Source organism: Macrobrachium rosenbergii, chromosome 42 (assembly GCF_040412425.1).
Source record: "Macrobrachium rosenbergii isolate ZJJX-2024 chromosome 42, ASM4041242v1, whole genome shotgun sequence".
Classification (NCBI taxonomy): Eukaryota; Metazoa; Arthropoda; class Malacostraca; order Decapoda; family Palaemonidae; genus Macrobrachium; species Macrobrachium rosenbergii.
The window spans coordinates 24,450,622-24,470,621 of record NC_089782.1 but is presented as its reverse complement, the minus strand read 5'-3'; the positions used below and the strand labels follow the sequence as shown (position 1 = coordinate 24,470,621).

The window sequence follows — 20,000 nt, the reverse complement described above, 5'->3', positions numbered from 1 at the left end:
TAATAAGAAGAAGAAGAAGAAGAAGAAGAAGAAGAAGAAGAAGAAGAAGAAGAAGAAGAAGAAGAAGAAGAAGAAGAAGAAGTAAATAAAACCAAGGAAATAACAGGATTCCCCCCCCCCCAACAAACTGGAAAGAAACCGAGAGAAAGAGAGCAAGGCCACGATGTTCCACATCCATCATCTGAATGGGAGTACACGTAAAGGGGAAAGATTATGAAGGAGAGGCGAGGGAGAATTTTAGGGGTGGGGTGGGGGTGGAGAAATTATGGAAAAGGGAGGGGGAAGTGGTAGAATGGAAGGTTATGGGGTGGGTTTTCGAAAAAGTCCACCACATAACATTCCACACAATGCAATGTGGGTCGAGGGGAGAAAGATATGAGAAAGAAGCATCGTACCTTGAAAACAATAATGAGACATCAACAAATGCATAGAAATTAAAAATACTCCTACAAAATGCACTGGATGACAAAATGCCTACTTAGGAGTACTGCTCACGGCAAGGGAAATTATAAATTTTCCCATTTTCCGAAACATTTTTTTCTAATTTTTCCAAAGCAGAGTTAAACAAGTCTAACGGAGTTAAAGATGCTATAAAATATTTTACTTTTTTTTTAAGCACCCATAGCCAAGTCTGAAACTCGTAGATGTACTTAACTTTCTTATATATCCATATATTTGCACAAGCTATGCAGACACGAATATAAATTTAATAATAATGATATTTGCTCACGTTAAAGTCTCCTGAACTCACAAGTAAAACAAATGGTACCTGCTTAAGAGGGGCAGAAGACAGCCAGTTGCCTAGCCGAATAAGTGATATATTTTACAAACATGACAGATAGAGAAAATCTCTCTCTCTCTCTCTCTCTCTCTCTCTCTCTCTCTCTCCGGCACAGCCTGTCGTACAACATATTCTCTCCTACCGACATGAACCTCAAATGTTATCTGCAAGTGTACACAGGCACAAACACCAATACTTCGAAAGTGTTGGAGGTACTGTCAAACAAAATTGCATAAGCCACCTACGGCACGCTATCAGTTCAAGTAGCCGTAGCAGCTGCGATGGTGCTTTTTAACAATTCATCGTATAACGGAGCATCTGGTCATTACAGATAACGCGAATTATCGAAAGGCAAACACAGCAGCTGTTCGACCAGGTGAGTCCAACCCACTCGAGCATTTTAAGGATGAAAGCGAGACAGACACACTTTTGATGATAAGACCCCCAACCATATTCTTTTTCATCACAAGTTATCTCGTTGGGATTCGTTCGTAAAGGCGATCTTCCTTCACCATAAAAATGTATGCAAAATACGTTATCATAATTCATTGCATATTTACAAACTCGTGCCGTTGCCAAGTTCTCATAAAAAAATATGGAGGGCTGGGCGTTTAAGTTAATTCCACTTGTATTTAAAAAAAATCACAGCAAAATTACCATTCTGACACAATCGAAAATAGAGAGCAATGAGGACAAAAAACCAATATAAACAACCAACAGAGCATTTCGTTTTTGTTTTGCTTAAGCTATTTCTCATGCAATAAATTAAGCAATGAACTTATTAACTTAGGTTTCAAGTTCCACTCCATTTTAATATGAAAATCGAGGGGACATGCAACGAAGTATCTCAATAAAACGCAATGCTTCAGCAAACCAAAACTAAATTTATTAAAAAGAAGCGACAATATGACAAGAAGAGCCTTACATACGAACCCCATCCCCGAAAAAGGTATATGGGTTACACCTATCAACCCACGTTCATCATAAAAAAATATCTTCGGTTCCCATTCCGAATATGGATTCGCAATTTCAATTCCGTTTTCCCTCGGACAACCCAGGCCCTTACAAGGAAGAACAAGAAGGGAAGAACATTGAGAAAGGAAAGGGGGTGTCTCTCACCATCATTTGAAGCAGAAAAGGAGAATACTGGTCATGCAACTCGCTCCCGAAAGTTGCCTATTGGTTACCCAACTGAGTCACTTCAAGAATTACCTGCTCTGAAAACAGAAGGGTAGCTAACCTTAAAGCTATACATTCTGAATAAAGGAAAAATGACGTATGGTGGGAAATAGCGTAATAAATATAAATAATATATATACTATATATATATATATATACACACACACACACACACATATATAGTATATATATATATATATATATATATATATATATATATATATATATATATATATACTTATGTATGTACGTACGGATCAAACCCTGGTCTGTAACAAATTAAGAAGTATATTTCATTTGGGTGTGGCCAAGCTGGCACCCACCGAAACCCAAAAAATGAACACGCAGCTTTCTTCTTGCCCCCTCGCTCTTCCCCTTATCTAATCACCCTCGTTTCCCCCTCATTAATTTGTCATTATTCTCTTCACTCCTTTCACACCATACCGCGTCATGTCTTGCATTAATTACCGATAGTTGCTGAGGGTGGTATTCGCCACATGCTACACACAATCAATAAACTTGAACCTACTTTCGTAAAACAAATTTTTCCAAAGTTTTCAAGAGAGTACCTTCAAATGCTGTTGTAAGCAGCGCCCCCAAAACACTGTTCTAACTCTTAAATTCTTTTAATCCTCCACAAAGTGAAGTTATCGCTTCCTTCTGGTTAAGCCTGACTCTCTATTCTATAATCCTCCCCTTTGATTTCTAGTTCCCCCTGTACCTTGGCTAGATAAGACCACTTTACGCTGTTCGTCCTTTCTGTCTCTATGAATAAATCTGGACATATCTTTGTGGAGTGGGGTTTCTTCTGCCTTGACTGGCTGGCAGGTCGTAATGTCCACACCAGGCCTCTTAGTGTCTCCAATTCATTACCCCACTTACAGGCGGCCAAAGGCAAGGGTTAGAGTTGTAATAATGAAGGCTTGTTGTAACCATCCCAGTGGATCCCCTTTAGTTTCTTCTTTGTCACAGAACTGACTAAATAGTTGTCAAGGGAATCCCTACAAAGTGAACCTTTTCCCTTTTTTTACTTATTCCTCTCTCTCATAAAATCCCACAAAATCTGAATTATCTGAGACTGTCTCAAACATTCATGTTTCAACAGCGCACGCCAATGTCAGACTGGTTTAAAAGTACCGTAGGACCCCATTTTATGGATTGTGGAACTTGTGGGGCGATGGCATCTCCAATGAAAGTGAACTGGATGACCTGCAAAAGTTCTCCACAAGAGTTAACAGCTTTCCTGCTGAAAGGAAAACTGGGAGAGTAAGAGGTTTAGTAAAACCTAGCAGCTGCACAATCAAACACTGTTGGAAGAGGGTGGAAAGTAAGAGGGATGAAAGAATATGACTGGAGGTACAATAAAAGGAATGAAAAGGGTTGGAGCTAGGGGCCGAAGGGACGCAGCAAAGAACCTCAAGTAATGCCTACAGTGCGCCGCTTGAGGTGCAATGACGACATATCCCCTACGGGGTTTCACTGTTAGTCTTCCTTTCCAACCTTTTCAAAAGACCATCAATGAAGTTCTGACGTCTTCCGCCGTAAGAATTGCTGTCGTAGCAGCGTGTGCGACTGGCGTGAAATTGATCAGATTAATCGGATGAGGGGCGGTGCTGGGAAGTATGAAAGTGATGATGAAGTGAGGCGTCGTCTTCTCTAATAAATCAAGCGATAATCAAGTGATAAATGCTGACACGGCAACTCAAGAGACAAACAAAAAGGTTTTAGTAACCCCTACAGGGCATGAAACTATTAACATAAATGAAAGAAAAAGGCCAATTTCTCTCTCCCTTTCTCTCTGACAAACCAAAAAGGTTTAGTAAACCTATATCAGCACGTGAAATTATTACCATACTTAAAAGAAAATGACCTATCCCCCCCCCTCTCTCTCTCTCACACACACACAAAAACGGTTTAGTAAACCAGCATGTGAAATTATCATAAAAGAAAAAGGCCTATCCTCTCTCTCTCTCTCTCACACACACACACACACACACATACACACACACAAAAACGGTTTAATAAACCTATACCAGCATGTGAAATTATCATCATAAAAAAAAGGCCTATCCTCTCTCTCTCTCTCTCACATATACTCAAAAACGGTTTAGTAAACCTATACCAGCATGTGAAATTATTATCATAAAAGAAAAAGGCCTCTCTCTCTCTCTCTCTCTCTCTCTCTCTCTCTCTCTCTCTCTCTCTCACACACACACATACACAAAAACGGTTTAGTAAACCTATACCAGCATGTGAAATTATCATAAAAGAAAAAGACCTCTCTCTCTCTCTCTCTCTCTCTCTCTCTCTCTCTCTCTCTCTCTCGTTAATGGATCCCCCTTCCATCTGTCGGCAAACAGTACCGCTTTTAATTAACGCCAACATGTACTTTCCTCAACCCCAATTCCGCTTATCGGAAACTTCTCAACTGTGCCATTACTATTGATGCGGGATAGAATAAAGCCACTGCCAGCTGAAAGAGGATGGTTAAGTATTAAGTGCAAGCGAAGCGATGAGGGCAGCTTCCAGATTTACTTGTTGATCAATAAGGGATCTTGTTTTTCTGTGTCTGAACAGCAATAATAATGAAAAGATCACCAAGTAGATGCTCGGCTGTTTAGCTGTTCAAAATAATTAACAAAAATATGCATAAAAAAATACACGAATAAATAAATGAACCACCATGAAAACGAAGAAAACTGATATACACCATAAATATCTTGGCGAGTCCGAATGGGCGAACCCCAAATTATAGAAATCTAAACAGCGAAATTTTGACCTACAACCTTCATGAAGGCCTCCCATGACTTTTTCTTTCACCTCAAGTAATCCCCGGTGTCGAATTCTGTTGCTAATAAAATAACTCAAAAAAAACCGATCTCAAAAAAAAAAGGGACCTCGGATCCTAAGAAAATTATGGAACATACTCTCAAATATGAAACGCAATAAACAAAGAGAAAAAAGTAAACATTTAACAAATTCGATTTCAAAAGAGTTACAGCAGAAGCATTCATATAATACTAAATGCAAACAACAAGATATACAGTATAACCATATCAACTTTAAAATTAGGTTTCTAAATCACACCAATGCTAATAAAGAGCATCACAGATAACTATTATATCAGAGTCGACCTTATAATAGCCTAGCATCTATTAAACAAGTAGACTAAAAATCTGTCATTTACACCTGACGGAAAAATGATAAAAAGAGAAAGTTATATAAAAAGCAGCTCCTCTACATGGTACACTAGAGTATACGTTAAATTTTACCGTTTTCTTTTGTAAACCTACGAAAGTCTAGTTTAAAGAAAATGTGCCTGATACATTTACAGCAGTAACTAGAGAAAACATTACTCTCGGGCCACATTAATAAATTCAACTACTAGATATTCCATGAAAATGTTAACAGCTTCGTATTCTTTTATCTACATCACGTTTACGTTGTGTCACTAAATTACAAAGAAAACAGCTCATTTCTAATATTGCAGGAGCTTTATTACCATCTCTAATACTGCAGGAAAACTGATTAGCTTATATCTAAACGTTTAAGCCGAGGTGCTACTGTCCTTTTCAGGCTTATGCTCTCAGGGAGTACTACCCACTAAGCCTGAACATGTTAGAAGGGGAAATACCCCAACAACTGAGGCGCTGGACATGAACTCAGCCTTGCTTCTGATTCAAATTTATATTTGCAATGAATTTCTATTTCAAGCACTGTATTTATATTGCAGCTTCTAGAGGTCTGAAATTACATACTATCTTGCTCGCTTTAAATGACTTCCATGAATAGCACTCAATCAGTTTTAGTAGTTAATTAAAATATACATTAAACACTTTGATTCGTCTCAACTGTTATAGATGATCTGCATGTTTCCAAGATATGCAACTCTGAAGTCTCTATTTCCCTATATATTCTAACTATGTCGTTCGTATGGATATACAGTACAGTATATATCTGGTGCAAATTGGTTTTGTTGCTCAATCTGGTTAACAAGGAGGTTAATTACTAGCAGGGAGATGACGAGTCGGGGAACTGACCACTCATCTGACTATTAACTCGGCAAACAGCGACAAATGTGGGGATGGTTGGATGTGAGATTATGATAAGAGACTTCTGTTGGGTAAATATGTGGAAAATACAAACTATCTGTTAGAGGATACCAACTTTTGTCTTTTATATGGAGACTCATGATTCAAATGGAATCCAAACAGGAGATGAACCTCTGCCATGGCTAACACATTGTGTGGCAATAGCTAAAAACTGGAATGTTGATAAATCACAAACTGAAAATTTCAGCTTCATGGTCAAGTGTAAGATCATGGGAAGGCTGACTTCATTAACATCCTAAGAGGCTGACATGGCCTTGTGCCAGAGTTTACTTCAGCATACTCTTTCCGTGGTCCAGGGAACTCCCTTTTTTTAGAGAGAGAACAGAAAATAAAGGAAAGCAAGTATAAACAACACCAACCAATGATAAATGAAAAGTGCTCTACACCTGGCACCTAACCATTTGTTAAAGAGAAAACACATCGCCATACTTAAGTCTCAAGGACAATGCTCGGTTGTGTACCTCACGTACACCTAACCATACCAGCATGAGAATGGGCTGGACTGTCCAAAGCTGAAAAAAGGGGCAAAGGAGAAGAGGCCCAGCATCTGATGTGCCTTCACTAACTTACATTTGACCATGAACCTAGGACAAGATGCAAACTTGTCCAAAAGAGGTTAAAAAGCTACTTAAATGTTTGGGCAACCACCAAAGGGTTAAGAAACAGAGACCAAGGACCTACACATGTTATCTAGTAGAAAAGAGGGAGGAAACTAGTCAGTCAGATTACTACACTCAGTACCTAAAACCAAAGTTGCCCTTGAACAGGGTTCCATGTAACCCCAAACCATGTGCTTATGACTGGAATCCAGATCTTTTCCTTTGCTAAAAACTTGGCGAGTCCATGCATAGGAAATAGAGTCAAAAGTGGAAAGGTCAAACTCACATTCTTGTTGGCAGGTGTTTTAGAAAGTGGCAGAAGCACTGTAACCTGAGAGACGTGATGGGGGCTACAACATGCAAAAACTTCTAGCAGTTCTAGCCAGACTCCCAATGAAGGACAGAACCTTCCTTAGGAAGAAGAAACTGAACCGTTCCCAAACCTTGCAAAGTTGGACTAAGGGAGTGGTAGTTGAGTCAAAGGGAAGGTTAATTACTAGAGGATATATCCTGCAGACTTCATGGTCTGTAAGGTGAGATGTTTCCCCCCCTCTCTTCATGAGCATGTCTGGAAGAAAAATGACCATTAGGCTACAATGGAGCCATGCACACTGGCCACCTGCTTCTTAAGAAGAATGCTCAACTTGAAAAACAAAACTGTCACAGAGGAGCCTCTGCTATGCAAGGCAATGAAGAGTTTTCCAGATCCCCACTGTGGAAAGAAATTGCAATTTTCCTTTAAGGAATAAGGAGATAGGAGACGGCCATACTACCAGACCCCTAAGACAGGAGGGAAGCATTGCAATTGGAGAAAAGGGAGGGTTGGGCACACAAGCAATTCTTCCGACAAAAAACCCACAAAAAGTCACAGCCAGGTGTTCAGTAACGAACTCTACAAAGGAGAGCCGATTACGCATATTTTCAGATTTTGTACCATAAATCATCCAACAGATAAAACCATGTGGGGACCTGCCTGAACTGATTAGTATGCAAATAGGTGAAGTAAAAAATGACAAGAAGTGCTTGTAGGCTAAGACTCCTCTAAAGAGGAGAAATGTTAGCCTACAAAAGAGACATTGGCTATAGAAGTATGCTAAGGGGAAGAACTCCACCCTCAATTTTCACACTTTTCTCACCTTCCATCCAAAACCCACCCTTCTCCCTCTGCCTCTGGGATCAAGGCTCAGGAGGTAGGACCAAGGATCATTAGGAATTCATGAATTATAGGGGTGAAAAGGGCCTTTACTACTGACAAAAGTATACCAATTAAGGCTCTGTAAACACAAAAAAAAGGCACCCTGCTTTCTAGAATGAGAAGGGAGAAGTCCAGGATTTACCCCAATTTTAAAGAATAGGGAAACTTATCAAAATTAATGAAAATGGAAAAGTTTGTTATAGCACATTTTCAGAACTGGCTGTGCTAAATATATATCCATATAAAAGATAAATGGTTTTTACTATAGCAAGAACAACTCATAATTAATTCAACATATATCTTGAGTGCTATATAAAACAGCTGACAAAAGTATCAAATTTATATGTAAGGGGGAACTGGCAACCTACACGATGCCGCAAATCTTTACACGAGAATTTCACAGTACGACTGAATTCATATGAAGTACTGTACCAATTTGACAACAATATGAGCAACATATGTTGTCATCATGGAAGCATCCTACTAAAATGAAACAAGAATTTGGAGATGTATAAAAGTACAGTATGAAGAAATGTTTAAATATTACTTGATTTTCATGACTGCAATACCTTTGATGATTTTCATAATTACAATATCTCTGGTAGTACAAGAGGTCACAGGGAATCCTTGACTTAGGCTACTAATCTCTTACCAAGAACTAAAGTTTTAACAATATGGCTTAACGAAATGCTAAACAACCATTCTGACAATATGAAATGAAAAGAACATTTTGGATGTAAGCATACGAGGACTGCTTCAAATTAGCTAAAAAAGAAAGAAAGAAAAAAAAAAAAACGTTAACAGGACCTGACAGTGTCAAAATTATTGAAGGTAAGCATATTCTACCCAATTCTGATCAATGGAGTCGTGAGACATTTGAATCAAGGTTGCTAAATGGAGTCGTGAGACATCTGAATCAAGGTTTGCTCACTGGTTAACGGAACACTTGTGGATGGTATATCTTCTTATTTTAACCTTATACTTCATATTTTTATATCTGGAAACTACTCACAAAATAAACACCCAGTTTAAATGTGTAATAATTTACAAAAGTTGAAGCACTTTACTTTTTTCTTAAAGAATACAAAAGTTGATTATACAAAGATAATGAGAGTTGAGCATACACAAAAAAGGGATGAGCAATGTCTGGGGTAAATGTAGGTGAGTAGAGGTTTCCAATCACCAGGGTCACATAGGTTGTCTCTTAATGCAATGTTACCAAATGTATGGAGTCAAATTGTGAATAATGGCTTTCATCCAGTTTTCATTACTTTGTACATAATTATTATCTATCAGTTACAGTGTATATATAATTTTTGCAGTCACCTGAGTCTGGTTTCATTCCAAAGAAATTAAATAAGCAAAGTCATATAAAGACCACATCTGGTACTGTGCATTACAAGAGTATAAAGATTCTGTTTATAATTTTCATATTTATTCACTACAATGATCTCTCTCTTTCATGAGTGTTTTATGAATAGTTCATATACTATCAGATTTATCCTGAAAACAAAGTAATGTAAACAACCAGTTGCTTTATCTCTACATTTAGCAGATAATGTTACAGACCTATCAGCGGCCACAATTTACCGAAATGACTGAAGTTCCTTGATCTGTCAAAACTATATGTAAACCAATAAATACAGTAGTGATAAAAGTGGGTGTAGTTGTCAAAGTGACTACTACAGTCCATATGAGCTGTACTGTACAAGATGATAAAACATTCCACACAATCATTTGATTATTTATAAATGATACTATTACTACATAGTAAATGATTCACAAAATTTGTTAATGATAATTCCCTGACTACAACATATATTCTTATATATAAAATTTTATGATCTATAAAAAATAAAGGGGATCATTCAACCCAAGTCCAAGTCATCACAGTATCGCCAGAGATGTTCAAGAGGCAACCAGTGATTGCTGTCATGTACAGTAATAAAGTGACTCCCTGTAAGGGAATATTATAACTCCCTTGCCATTTGCTTTTTTCACAAATTTCATGTTGAAAAAAGTGGTCAGAGATGGAAAAGGAGGGCCTAGATTGTCGTTGACAGACTTAGAATATGCAGCTGATGCAGTTTTAATCAGCAGAACACCACAATTTACTGAGCTTAAAAGAACACATCAACTATCAATAGTTCGTTTTACATTAAGCCAACCTTTTGCTGGCACAGGCTCTTGATCTAGGGCATCCCATAACTAATACCTGGACGGGTGGGTCTCAAAATAACTCTACACAAAACAAGAATACTGTAATGAGAACAGTATGTACTTAGGGATGAAATAACATTAAATAAAAATAGTATTAATTAGGCTGAATCTTTCAAATATTTAGGAACAAAGATATCCAGTATAAGTTCTCTAGAGTTTGAGTTTGGTAATCCTAAAAAAAGACTGACAAAAAAATGGTCAGTCTGAATAAGATTTGGAAATCAAATAGACTGAAAATGAATGCAAAAGTAAGAGTATACCTAAGTCTGGTATACTGTAATCTGTATTGCTATACTGGCATGAATCTAAGTACAACAATGAAACTTCAATATATTCAACAGATTTTGCTAATCTGAGAATAAAGCTTTAGGAAGAATATCTGGAGTCTGAAGAAAGGATTGAGTTAGAAATTATAACATAACAGGCAGATGGAGGTGGCTTTTTGTAATTTCATTAAATGTTTATGCGTGTGTGGCATTTATAACTATCAGGGAACACTTCCACAATTTCCAGTACAGTACTTCATCTTATCTTCAAAAGTGAAGTTTTGAAGGGATAAACCTTTCTACCTTTATGACCTTAAAAATCTATTTTATGAAAAATCAAATGTTACACCATTACTAAAATGAATGGTAAATAAATAATTTGCATTTTACAATGAATATGCCTATACTCATTCTACTGTGGTACCCTCTAAACTAAGCACTGGGCATTAAAAACTACCATAGACTATAAAATATACTGTACTGTGCCTTTATAAAAACTACGAAAAAGATTGCTCGCACTTACTTCGATCTGCTGAACTGTCATGAGCCAGGGTAGACTGATGAAACTGAAAGGAAGAATAAAAATCAAGGTTAAAAACCTGCCACCTAACAAGTCAAAGACAATATCTGTATGAGAATGAATACAGCTATAAAAATGAAGGCGGCTCAAATTCTAAAACAATTACCAATAAGCATCAGAGCTAAAATTCAAAGAGAAAACTTCTGTAGTGTGGCTTCTTTGGGCACTTTGAAAAGGACTACTGTACTTAAGTTCTAGAATTTCTTAAAAGTGCATCTAACCAAAAAGAACCACCCATCATTTTAGGACTTTCTTTCCTCCAATTCAAGTACAGCAAGATGAGAATATACTTTTCATCTTGTAACTTTAGGAACTTGCATTTGATGGTTTAGGATAAGAACTCATAAATAAATATAGGTAGCCTATTTACTCTAGGATAGGTAAGAGATCCATGGATACAGCCTCATGTAGGTAAAAGTAAGGTTTTATATATTAGATAAAATACAAGAGACAGATGATTGCATATCTTTGTCTAAACCCTGCCTTTTGTATAATTGCTAAGAGATTCAAACATGCAAGTTGGAATTTTACACGAGTTCCCTTTCCTCAAAACCCTGCAATCAAGATGCATTGGTGAAAAATAAAGAGATTGGGTTCTTACAGCTAATCTATAGGCATCATTACACTGAACTTTATTTCATAAATCTCTAATTAACAATGCTCTATGTCCACGATGTTTCAATGTTTCTCTAAGATTATCAAGTGATGAACCAAATTTAGTGAAGAAATGTATGCAAAAAAACAAACTCTTGGTGACCACTAAACAAAAATGGTTAGACTTTCACCATTTATGTCATTATAAATACCATTAAGTACAGTTATAACGCATCTTATTAAAAAGCCAAAGGCCACTGATAATACCACAATACCGTACATCCACAAAAAAATAATAAACAAATTGAAATAAAATTTTTTTTAAAAAAGGCTAAAAAATTTTTAAAACCTGAAGTAGATACATATATTAAAAAGGATGGCAAATGAACCCATTGTTTTACAGCACAACAGCAGCCTCTGGTATAGGCCAGGTCAGGTTAGAGGTTCGGGAGAATAATACCCTAGCAGTGACTTGAACATGGTTAATATGGTTAACCACTTCTGAAAGTTTGTAAATCTAAAAAATATTGTACACTAGTCCATTCATGCAACACAACCACCTGTGACTAGAAACCTGATCTTACACAAATCTGCCGTATGTCCTTTGAGTAAGTGCTGAAAATCATTATAATAAAAACTGCTGAGTGGATTCCTATAATACTGTTGTATTAAAACTTTCACAGATTAAAGCTACCAATGACCTGATCTTCATTTGCTACATACTTTACATGATTCAAGTTGTATGGCCACTAGGTGATAATTAGCTAATACTGTAAATAAAGGGAAACATGGGAACACTCAGAATGTTGCCATCCTCCTCTTATGGCATTCATCATAATACTCATTCATGTAAGCAGTTATCTCCCTTATAAGATATCTGACGAGTTCCAGCCATTCTCTCCTACTGGTCTCAAAAGATCCCATCACTGGTCATAGCTTCCTGCCCCTCAGTCCAACTGTGCTAAATATTGCAAGGCTAGATTACTGGATGGAAACTAAGTATAGCATCTCTAGCCAGGTTACACAAACCTTTAAGCATTCTTTAAATTTGGTCAAAGCCATATACTTAAATATCAACTCTCACCTAAACCTAAGGTGACTGTTTACATAGAACAAATACATAAGAACAAATATAATCATCAATACCAAAGCAAACTACAAAATTATTATATCTCTCTCTATTCTAATTTATAGTATGCTAATTCTGACTACGCTCCTTCAAAAGCAATGTAGTCTCTGTAACATATCATGTTGCTAAATATTTGTGCTGGGCTGTAAAGTCTGCAAAGTGAAAATACAATACATATGCTATGCTCGATCAATCTTGTAATAATTCTAAACTGAAACTAAAGGCCTAAATGGGATGAATCTATTAAAAATCTGTACTTTCTAACAATTTTTATAACAAATGGTAAATTAATTCCTCTTCAAATGAAAATTGAACAGCGTTAATGGTCCAATGATATTAACCGAGTTTTTTCATGAAAAATTGGGAGACAGTCTATTACTGATGCAGGAAGATCTTGCAGTTTCTAAAGATTCTGGGGATCTTAACCATGTTAAAAAAAAAGTGAGTGTGTCAGGATTTAAACATTCACAGTCTTACTGATTGTCAGCGAGGAAGAAAATGTAGGAAGAGTGAAAATATGCATTACTGGAATTAAAAAAATAAAAGTTCTTACTGGTTCAACTGTGATGAACCTACCACATTAAACCTGAGATCATACACAATCTGGAATAAACACTAATGAAAAACCTAAATCTTAGCCATGTTCTAAAAATTACTATGCACAAAAGTTGTGGGTTTCAGCATTTGTGCTCCATTCAGGAATGACAGCCAGCGTCTTAATGAATGCCAGCAAAGGAGAAAAATTGGAAGTCGTCTGAATATAAGCATAGGCCTAGCTGGAGAATAGAAAAAATTGAAGTTTTTATTGACTAAAAATGTGGCGAATCCATTATGCAATACTTGAGATCATAACAAAAAAAAAGTGAAAACACACGTGCAGAGCTTTTGCATAAGCCTACATGTTCTACCAAAACCTCACCAAGGTATGGCCCCATGACATAACGAGTCATGCGGTTTGGTTAAATGCCTAATACTAACAAAAACAACAAAGAGACATTAAAAAATGTTTACAAGAACAAACAGGGAACTGAGAAATTTACGTTTCCGACCCAAATTAAACGTTAGATAAATTTTTACAAAATGGCCTAGTCTAAGAATCCTACTAGGCTCTGAATCCCCAGCTCTAAAACTTTGGCAAAAGATACAGCCTAACCTACAGCACAGCAACGTTAATAATAACAATAATTCTACAGAAGAGCTGTGAACAGCGATATCATTTATTAAGAAGATTTTTTAGCTGAACAATATAGAAAGGGGTGTATATAATGCAGAAGTGGTGAGAAAATTTACTGAGATAATTTCAGAAATTTTCTGTCTTTTGTCCATGTGTTTACATTCATCCCCAAGGAGCTGATACTAAACACAGTGGCACCCAGAGCTTGTCTGTACAATTACCTAGATAATATATAGAATAAAGGTTTTAATTAGATTGTATGTTGTAAAATAATACAATCATAATAAGGTGCCAATCATGCAGATTAATACTTTGCTCCTTATTCTCTTTACAAAAAAAAAAAAAAAATTGCAAACATCAGTACATATGATGCTAACTGGGGGTTGGCAAGACATCACCTTATCACAACGGCACCACGAGAACTGTGGATGGACCAATAACTAGTCATTTTAAAAAAGAAGTGAAACATTTATAATAAAATTTGGTAATTTAAGTTCACAGACCACGAGCAGCCTACTAAGTCCTTTCAGGTCATTAGGAAAATGCCCAACAAAATTCTAAATATGAAACTAAGCAAGCATATGCCTAGGCCTATACTTTAAACCAGGCTTCAAAGCAAACAATAACAGACTAATACATATTAGCCTACGGCTGACTTTAATTTTGATCTAAGCCAAAATTAAATATGCCTAGACAATGTTTTGATGCAATCCCCCTGCATACAATTTGTCAGGCCTATGTAACCAACACTATCTTGGCCTACAATAGTTTTAACCAGGTAACCTAACCTAGGCCTATACCTTGGACGACTAGGCCTACGGTTAAGGATGTAATTACATCCTTTGTGTATAAACGACTACCCAGACTACGCCTAAGCTAACAGTTGTCCGAATGCAAGGCTTGGCCTAACCTAGGGTGTTTCGTCAGGCTACTTCCGCGTAGGCCTGGCCTGAGCCTTCTCCTCCTACAGGCCAGCTGAGGCAACGTAGGAAAGCCAAAGTTTCTTACGAGTTCTACCCATAACCCATCACCAGGATGTGAAATACAACATCAAGCACCGCCTTGGGATGTAAAATACAACGTACCACAATAACCACAACCCCTACGATGTTATTTATTCCCGAAAAATAGTAGAAGGAGGAAGTACCAAGTCACCCATCGCGCCCATCATTACGATGTAAAATGCAACGTCGAGCCCATCACTGGGATGTATAGTACAACATCTAGGTCATCACTTGGATGTATAATACAACATCGTAGGCCGCCCACAACCCCTACGATGTTATTTATAACCAGAACATCGTAAAGCGATGACAAGAAAAAAAATACGGTCGCCCCCCGAAGAAGAAGTGATTTGGCTCACCTGGGCCAGTGGCTGCACTCTGTTCGGTTCCCCGTCGTATAAAACAGATTTAAAATCCCCTTGCAACTGAGCACACAAGTGTCCGATTTGCCCCCCCAACTATAATTACTGTCCACCGCCGCCCACTCCAACACAACCACAACAATAACAAACGTCTAATAATATGGCGTCATCGAAGGTCAAGTCACGTGACCCAGAGCCGTTAGTTCCTCCGGCCGACAACAGATGGTGCTGGGTGGTGTCCCCGCTGTGGCACTGCCGTGGTGTGGCTCTTCCAGCCTCGTTTTCGAATAAGTTCTTTCTTGTTTCTTCTTATTTATGTCACCCCTCATTCGTTAATAACGAATGTGCTACTGCATAAGCATTCGTCTTTACGGTATATTCTTTACTGGTAAATTTTTCATAGCATTGTATTCCTCACTGCCGCATTTTCTGAGTTAATTGAGAAGCAAACGTCCCTGAAGATGAAGAGGAGGTGAGCTTAATTATAATGAATATTTAAAATATATAAAAGACAAATCCGTGGATACAATATATCACTTAGATAGTAGTGGAAGGTTCATAACATATATCATGTAATACGATGCTTTAGTTTGGGTGCAAGCATGACAAATGTGGGGGGGAGAACATGAGTGCTTAGTATGGCAAATGAGACAAAATCAAGTACAGTCTACACAAAACAGGATATAAATATACTTGAAGGACAAAAGTAACTCTTTATGGAAGATATCATAAATCAAAGCACCGCCTTTTGAATATTAACTCGGTGAGACGCACAATTAATGAAACACGATAACAATGACAAATAATCCGGTCGAGATTAGGTGTTTTTACTGACAAAAGACCGCGATATGGGATGACATAAGTGACAGACAAAAGATAAATGTAATGATACCGACCAGACAGGAAATTTATCATATACCGAGATTTGTAGAACATACTGGAGTAATAATGATAATAATAATAGGCCTATACTGACCACCAAATACAAATGTTGTAGATTTAATAACAAAATAGAAGACCATCTAAATACATATGAATTGGTCTTATTTCATCTGATAATATTATAAATACGACTAATTCTTATATCAGAACTTTTGAAGTACAACTTTCGAACTTTTGAATTTAATGAATATAAAGCAAAATACTTCGCAATGATGTCAGTAAGAAACTAAGATTTCTTGGCATCAATTCAGTTAAAATAAATGCTATAGCAAAACAACGAGGAACTTAGAAGTACTAACTGACGAATATGTAAATGAGTTAGATCAAAGATACTAAACGTAAGGGAAGTAGGACACTCTCAATACCGAATAACACGGAAGAGCATTCATCAAAAAAGAGCTACAAACTGTAACTTTTAACTTTATAGAAGCTGTGACATAGACCAAATGAGGGTCGACAGGAGGGCATAAAAACAAAGAAAAAAATTGATGAAGATGGCAATGATGATTTCATGATCAGTAAAACAAAATTTAGAAATCTGTGTTTTCTTAGACATACAGAATATGACGACGCTAACTATCATCATGATCGTACTTCCTGGTGCGAGCTTCATTTCTTGTGGGAGAATTACTCTTGTAATACAAATCCCTTTTCAAATGTACTATCTTTTATTGTTATACGTCTAACTGACATCACGTCAATTATTAACTACACATATATTTACAGTTCCTCCCCACGTTAAAAGGTAGATCTATATTCAATGCCCACTTGGATAGAGATCACTGAAATACTGCGCATCTTTATATGACAACTACAGAAGAATTCCATTCCTTATATTTATAAAGAGCACATTCGATGCTTCCTACAACATCAACACTTTCAAAGCTAGACTCATCGACCTCGAATCTCTCCTATATGGTCGCACTGTACTGAGATTTGCTTATCCATAGTCTAATGTTATTTCATTCTTTTTGCTCTCTATCTTTACAGTTTCTTCTTGCAGTTAATTTGTTTTCATGAGCCTGTGTTATTTTCTCACTCACATGTCAAAATTCTTTGTTTGGGGAGTAGCCTACTGCTCATATCACGCTGAGGAGTTCAGTTCTACAAAATATATTACCCATGGAAACTTCTAAACACTCTAGTTTATGTCCCTTTTTCTTTTGTATTGCGATGCTTTTTACTTCGAGAGTTTCCAGTGGATGGTGATATAAACCTTTCTCATCGATTTTTCATGGAATATTCTTAGTTTGGTTAATGGCTGTGCCTTTCTTCCTAGAAAGACAGTATAGTTCAGACGGCTCAAAGACAATAATAACGCTCCAATACTTTAAGCCTCTATCCTATAGTTTTGATTTCAGCTAATCTTATAGAATTACAGACTTTGCTAAACTCTTATCGATTTCGTCACCTTGAAAATAAAATAGGTTTCTGTTAGATTGCCTGAATAGCCTCAGCAAGGAAAGAGTGACTAGCAACCTTAATGATCTTTGGTGATCTCCTTTGGAGGACCTTGAGAGATTGTTTTTATATCATTCTAGAAGTCTCTCGATCACTGACTGGTATGGCATATAGTTTTAAGGTCGCAGTGTTCTCTCAAAATATCATGCGTCATGAATTCATGTTACGAATTGTTTTCAGCCCAGTTACTCAAGCCGTATATTGTCCTTGTCTGTCCATTTCCGGATATTTTGGGCTCTTCTTTGGCTTAATTTCCTTCTGGCCAAGATTGAACCAAAAACCAACCGATTAACAATGGACCTTCATGTCTGTCGCTTAACTATTCACTTAATTTATTAGGATTAGGATATCCATCAACCAATAAGGGAATCAAAATGTAACCTTATGCATGATACATGATATTTTAGGACTGATACTACGTCAGTCTTGCTTACACGCTTACGTGCAAAGACCTTTATTAGTGCCTGTATAATTTTAATTTAGGCTACGTTTATGAATCACGAATAAAAATTATGCTTATCCTTTAAAAAATCACGTGATCTACCTTTGTTCTCATGTGATTCTACAACGATCTTGGTTAGTACGTACCAAAAAAAAAAAAAACATGACGGTTTCTCCCAACTCATCTCTCTACCAACTGTGTACGGGATACGTGATGTTTATAGGTTTTCACGGCTTTCCGTATTTTCTCCTTACAGAAGAGTTTTTTTTTAAAAATAGTTGTCAGTCTTGAATATCAACGACTTAAATAGTCAGTACTCCAACCAAATAATAATTCAAATGGCCACTGGTATTTCCAAGTGTTTTAGCAAGATGTCGGATTGGTATCACTGTGGGAAAAAATAAAGTACAAGTTACGATATTGAATAAGTACAGCATCATACTCGGTGAAATTAAAATTAATTAAATACCACAAATTTATAGCACAACACGAACAGAAACAATCATAGATTAAAATTGCATAAAAACATTTCTTGAAATATTTGACAAAAAGTGGTCAAAGATGAATAAGTTTTTCCATGACGCGATTCATGTCCACCGTATAGACCAGCTAATTTCAGTTTATTTTCTAGGTAAAATATGTGGAAAAATTACTAGTCTTTTTGTTGCACTTATGTGCGTGATTTATAGATTATACACATTTTTCCTTCAACACAGAGAGCTATTGTTCACGCACTGTGTTCGCTGAGTTTCTGTTTGCAAGAACAGTTTGTGGTTCTCGCTCACTTCACAAACATCGCTGTTTTAATACTAAATTAGTTTACAAACATGTGCAGACAAAATGCAATATTATTATCATTGTACTCTGATTACATGACACTGTAACTTAAGATCAGTAACTGAAGTTTTCTGCTTTCCTTGCTCTCACCATAAGAATGCCACTGATTAGGATTTCATATTTGGTGTGTTTGAAGTTTAATCGTTATTCGTGAATAAATCATCATTGGTGAAAAATAAGATAAAGAAAACATGGAATACAACAAAAACAGCGTAAAGATAGAGAAAAAGAAGTGTTAGCTCATAAACATGTAAAATGTGGCAGGGATTTATGAATTCTCCAAGTCCTTAGCATGTGTTTGCTAGCATATTAGCCGATGAGACTTTACGACGGCATTACATAAGAATAACAAACTGATTTGTTCGTTCGTACATCCATTTGAATCCCCGATTTCACTGACATCACAAATCCCGATAAATTGAGCCGCGACAATGTCAGAGGCCGAAGAAAATGGCAAAGATGTGACAGACGAGGGAGAGGAGAACGGGATAACAATGGTCGACGTTCTAAATGAGGAGGAAGAGAGAGAACTGGACGCAGCTGCCGTCTTGGGAGGTTCAGACGATACCAGCTGCACCTACGATCTTGTAAGTTGTTAATGGAGCATGGGGATTTTTTCCCCTTGCCTCGTTAGTTTCTTATGGCCGGAAGCTGTGGTGACTTTAGAAACGTATATATAGTTTTTATTCCATATTCGTCACTTAACGCAAGTATGTCGAGCCTTATTTTGTGTGATCTGCAACCTAACCTGCTGCCTGCATCCTAGGGTAAGACGTAGCCCAGGCAGTGCCTTACCTACTTGCCCTCATTGTTAACGATTCTCATCCAGACTGCCATGGCTGGCCGAGCAGGTTTTGAGCTTGACAGTAAATAAATCCCTTCCGAATTATAACATTAATTATGAACAGATAGCCTGTGCTTAGGTAGGTTAAGCAACTGTTGATTAGATAGTAGCTGTTGCAAACTTGTCATTGCCATTAGCATACCCTGTGGTATGGTAATAGGTCAAGGGATAGACTTTGTAACAGCACCATTTATATTTTTGTTACGTTAGCATATGTTGCCTCTCTGATTCCTTTACTTTTCAGATTTTTCCTTATAGCCTGTTCCTCACAAAAATGCA

At 37.0% G+C, this 20,000-nt stretch overlaps 2 protein-coding genes across 3 annotated transcripts in view; one reads left to right on the top strand and one right to left on the bottom strand.

The window, feature by feature from the left end:
- Nucleotides 1-15,433, bottom strand: part of gus (gustavus) — a 306,026-nt gene extending 290,593 nt beyond the window's left edge. For both annotated transcript variants that reach the window (XM_067085771.1, XM_067085772.1), the window contains exons 1-2: nucleotides 15,193-15,433; nucleotides 10,876-10,918 (exon numbers count right to left, since the gene is read on the bottom strand). In XM_067085771.1, coding sequence (XP_066941872.1) covers nucleotides 10,876-10,896 — 21 coding nt within the window. In that variant the 5' untranslated portion in view covers nucleotides 10,897-10,918; nucleotides 15,193-15,433. The remainder of the gene's footprint in view (nucleotides 1-10,875; nucleotides 10,919-15,192) is intronic.
- A 3,716-nt stretch (nucleotides 15,434-19,149) lies between these two features.
- The window catches only part of LOC136828061 (putative E3 ubiquitin-protein ligase UBR7), a 30,612-nt gene continuing 29,761 nt past the window's right edge, over nucleotides 19,150-20,000 (top strand). Inside the window, exon 1 of the mRNA XM_067085770.1 lies at nucleotides 19,150-19,464. Coding sequence (XP_066941871.1) covers nucleotides 19,309-19,464 — 156 coding nt within the window. The 5' untranslated portion in view covers nucleotides 19,150-19,308. The remainder of the gene's footprint in view (nucleotides 19,465-20,000) is intronic.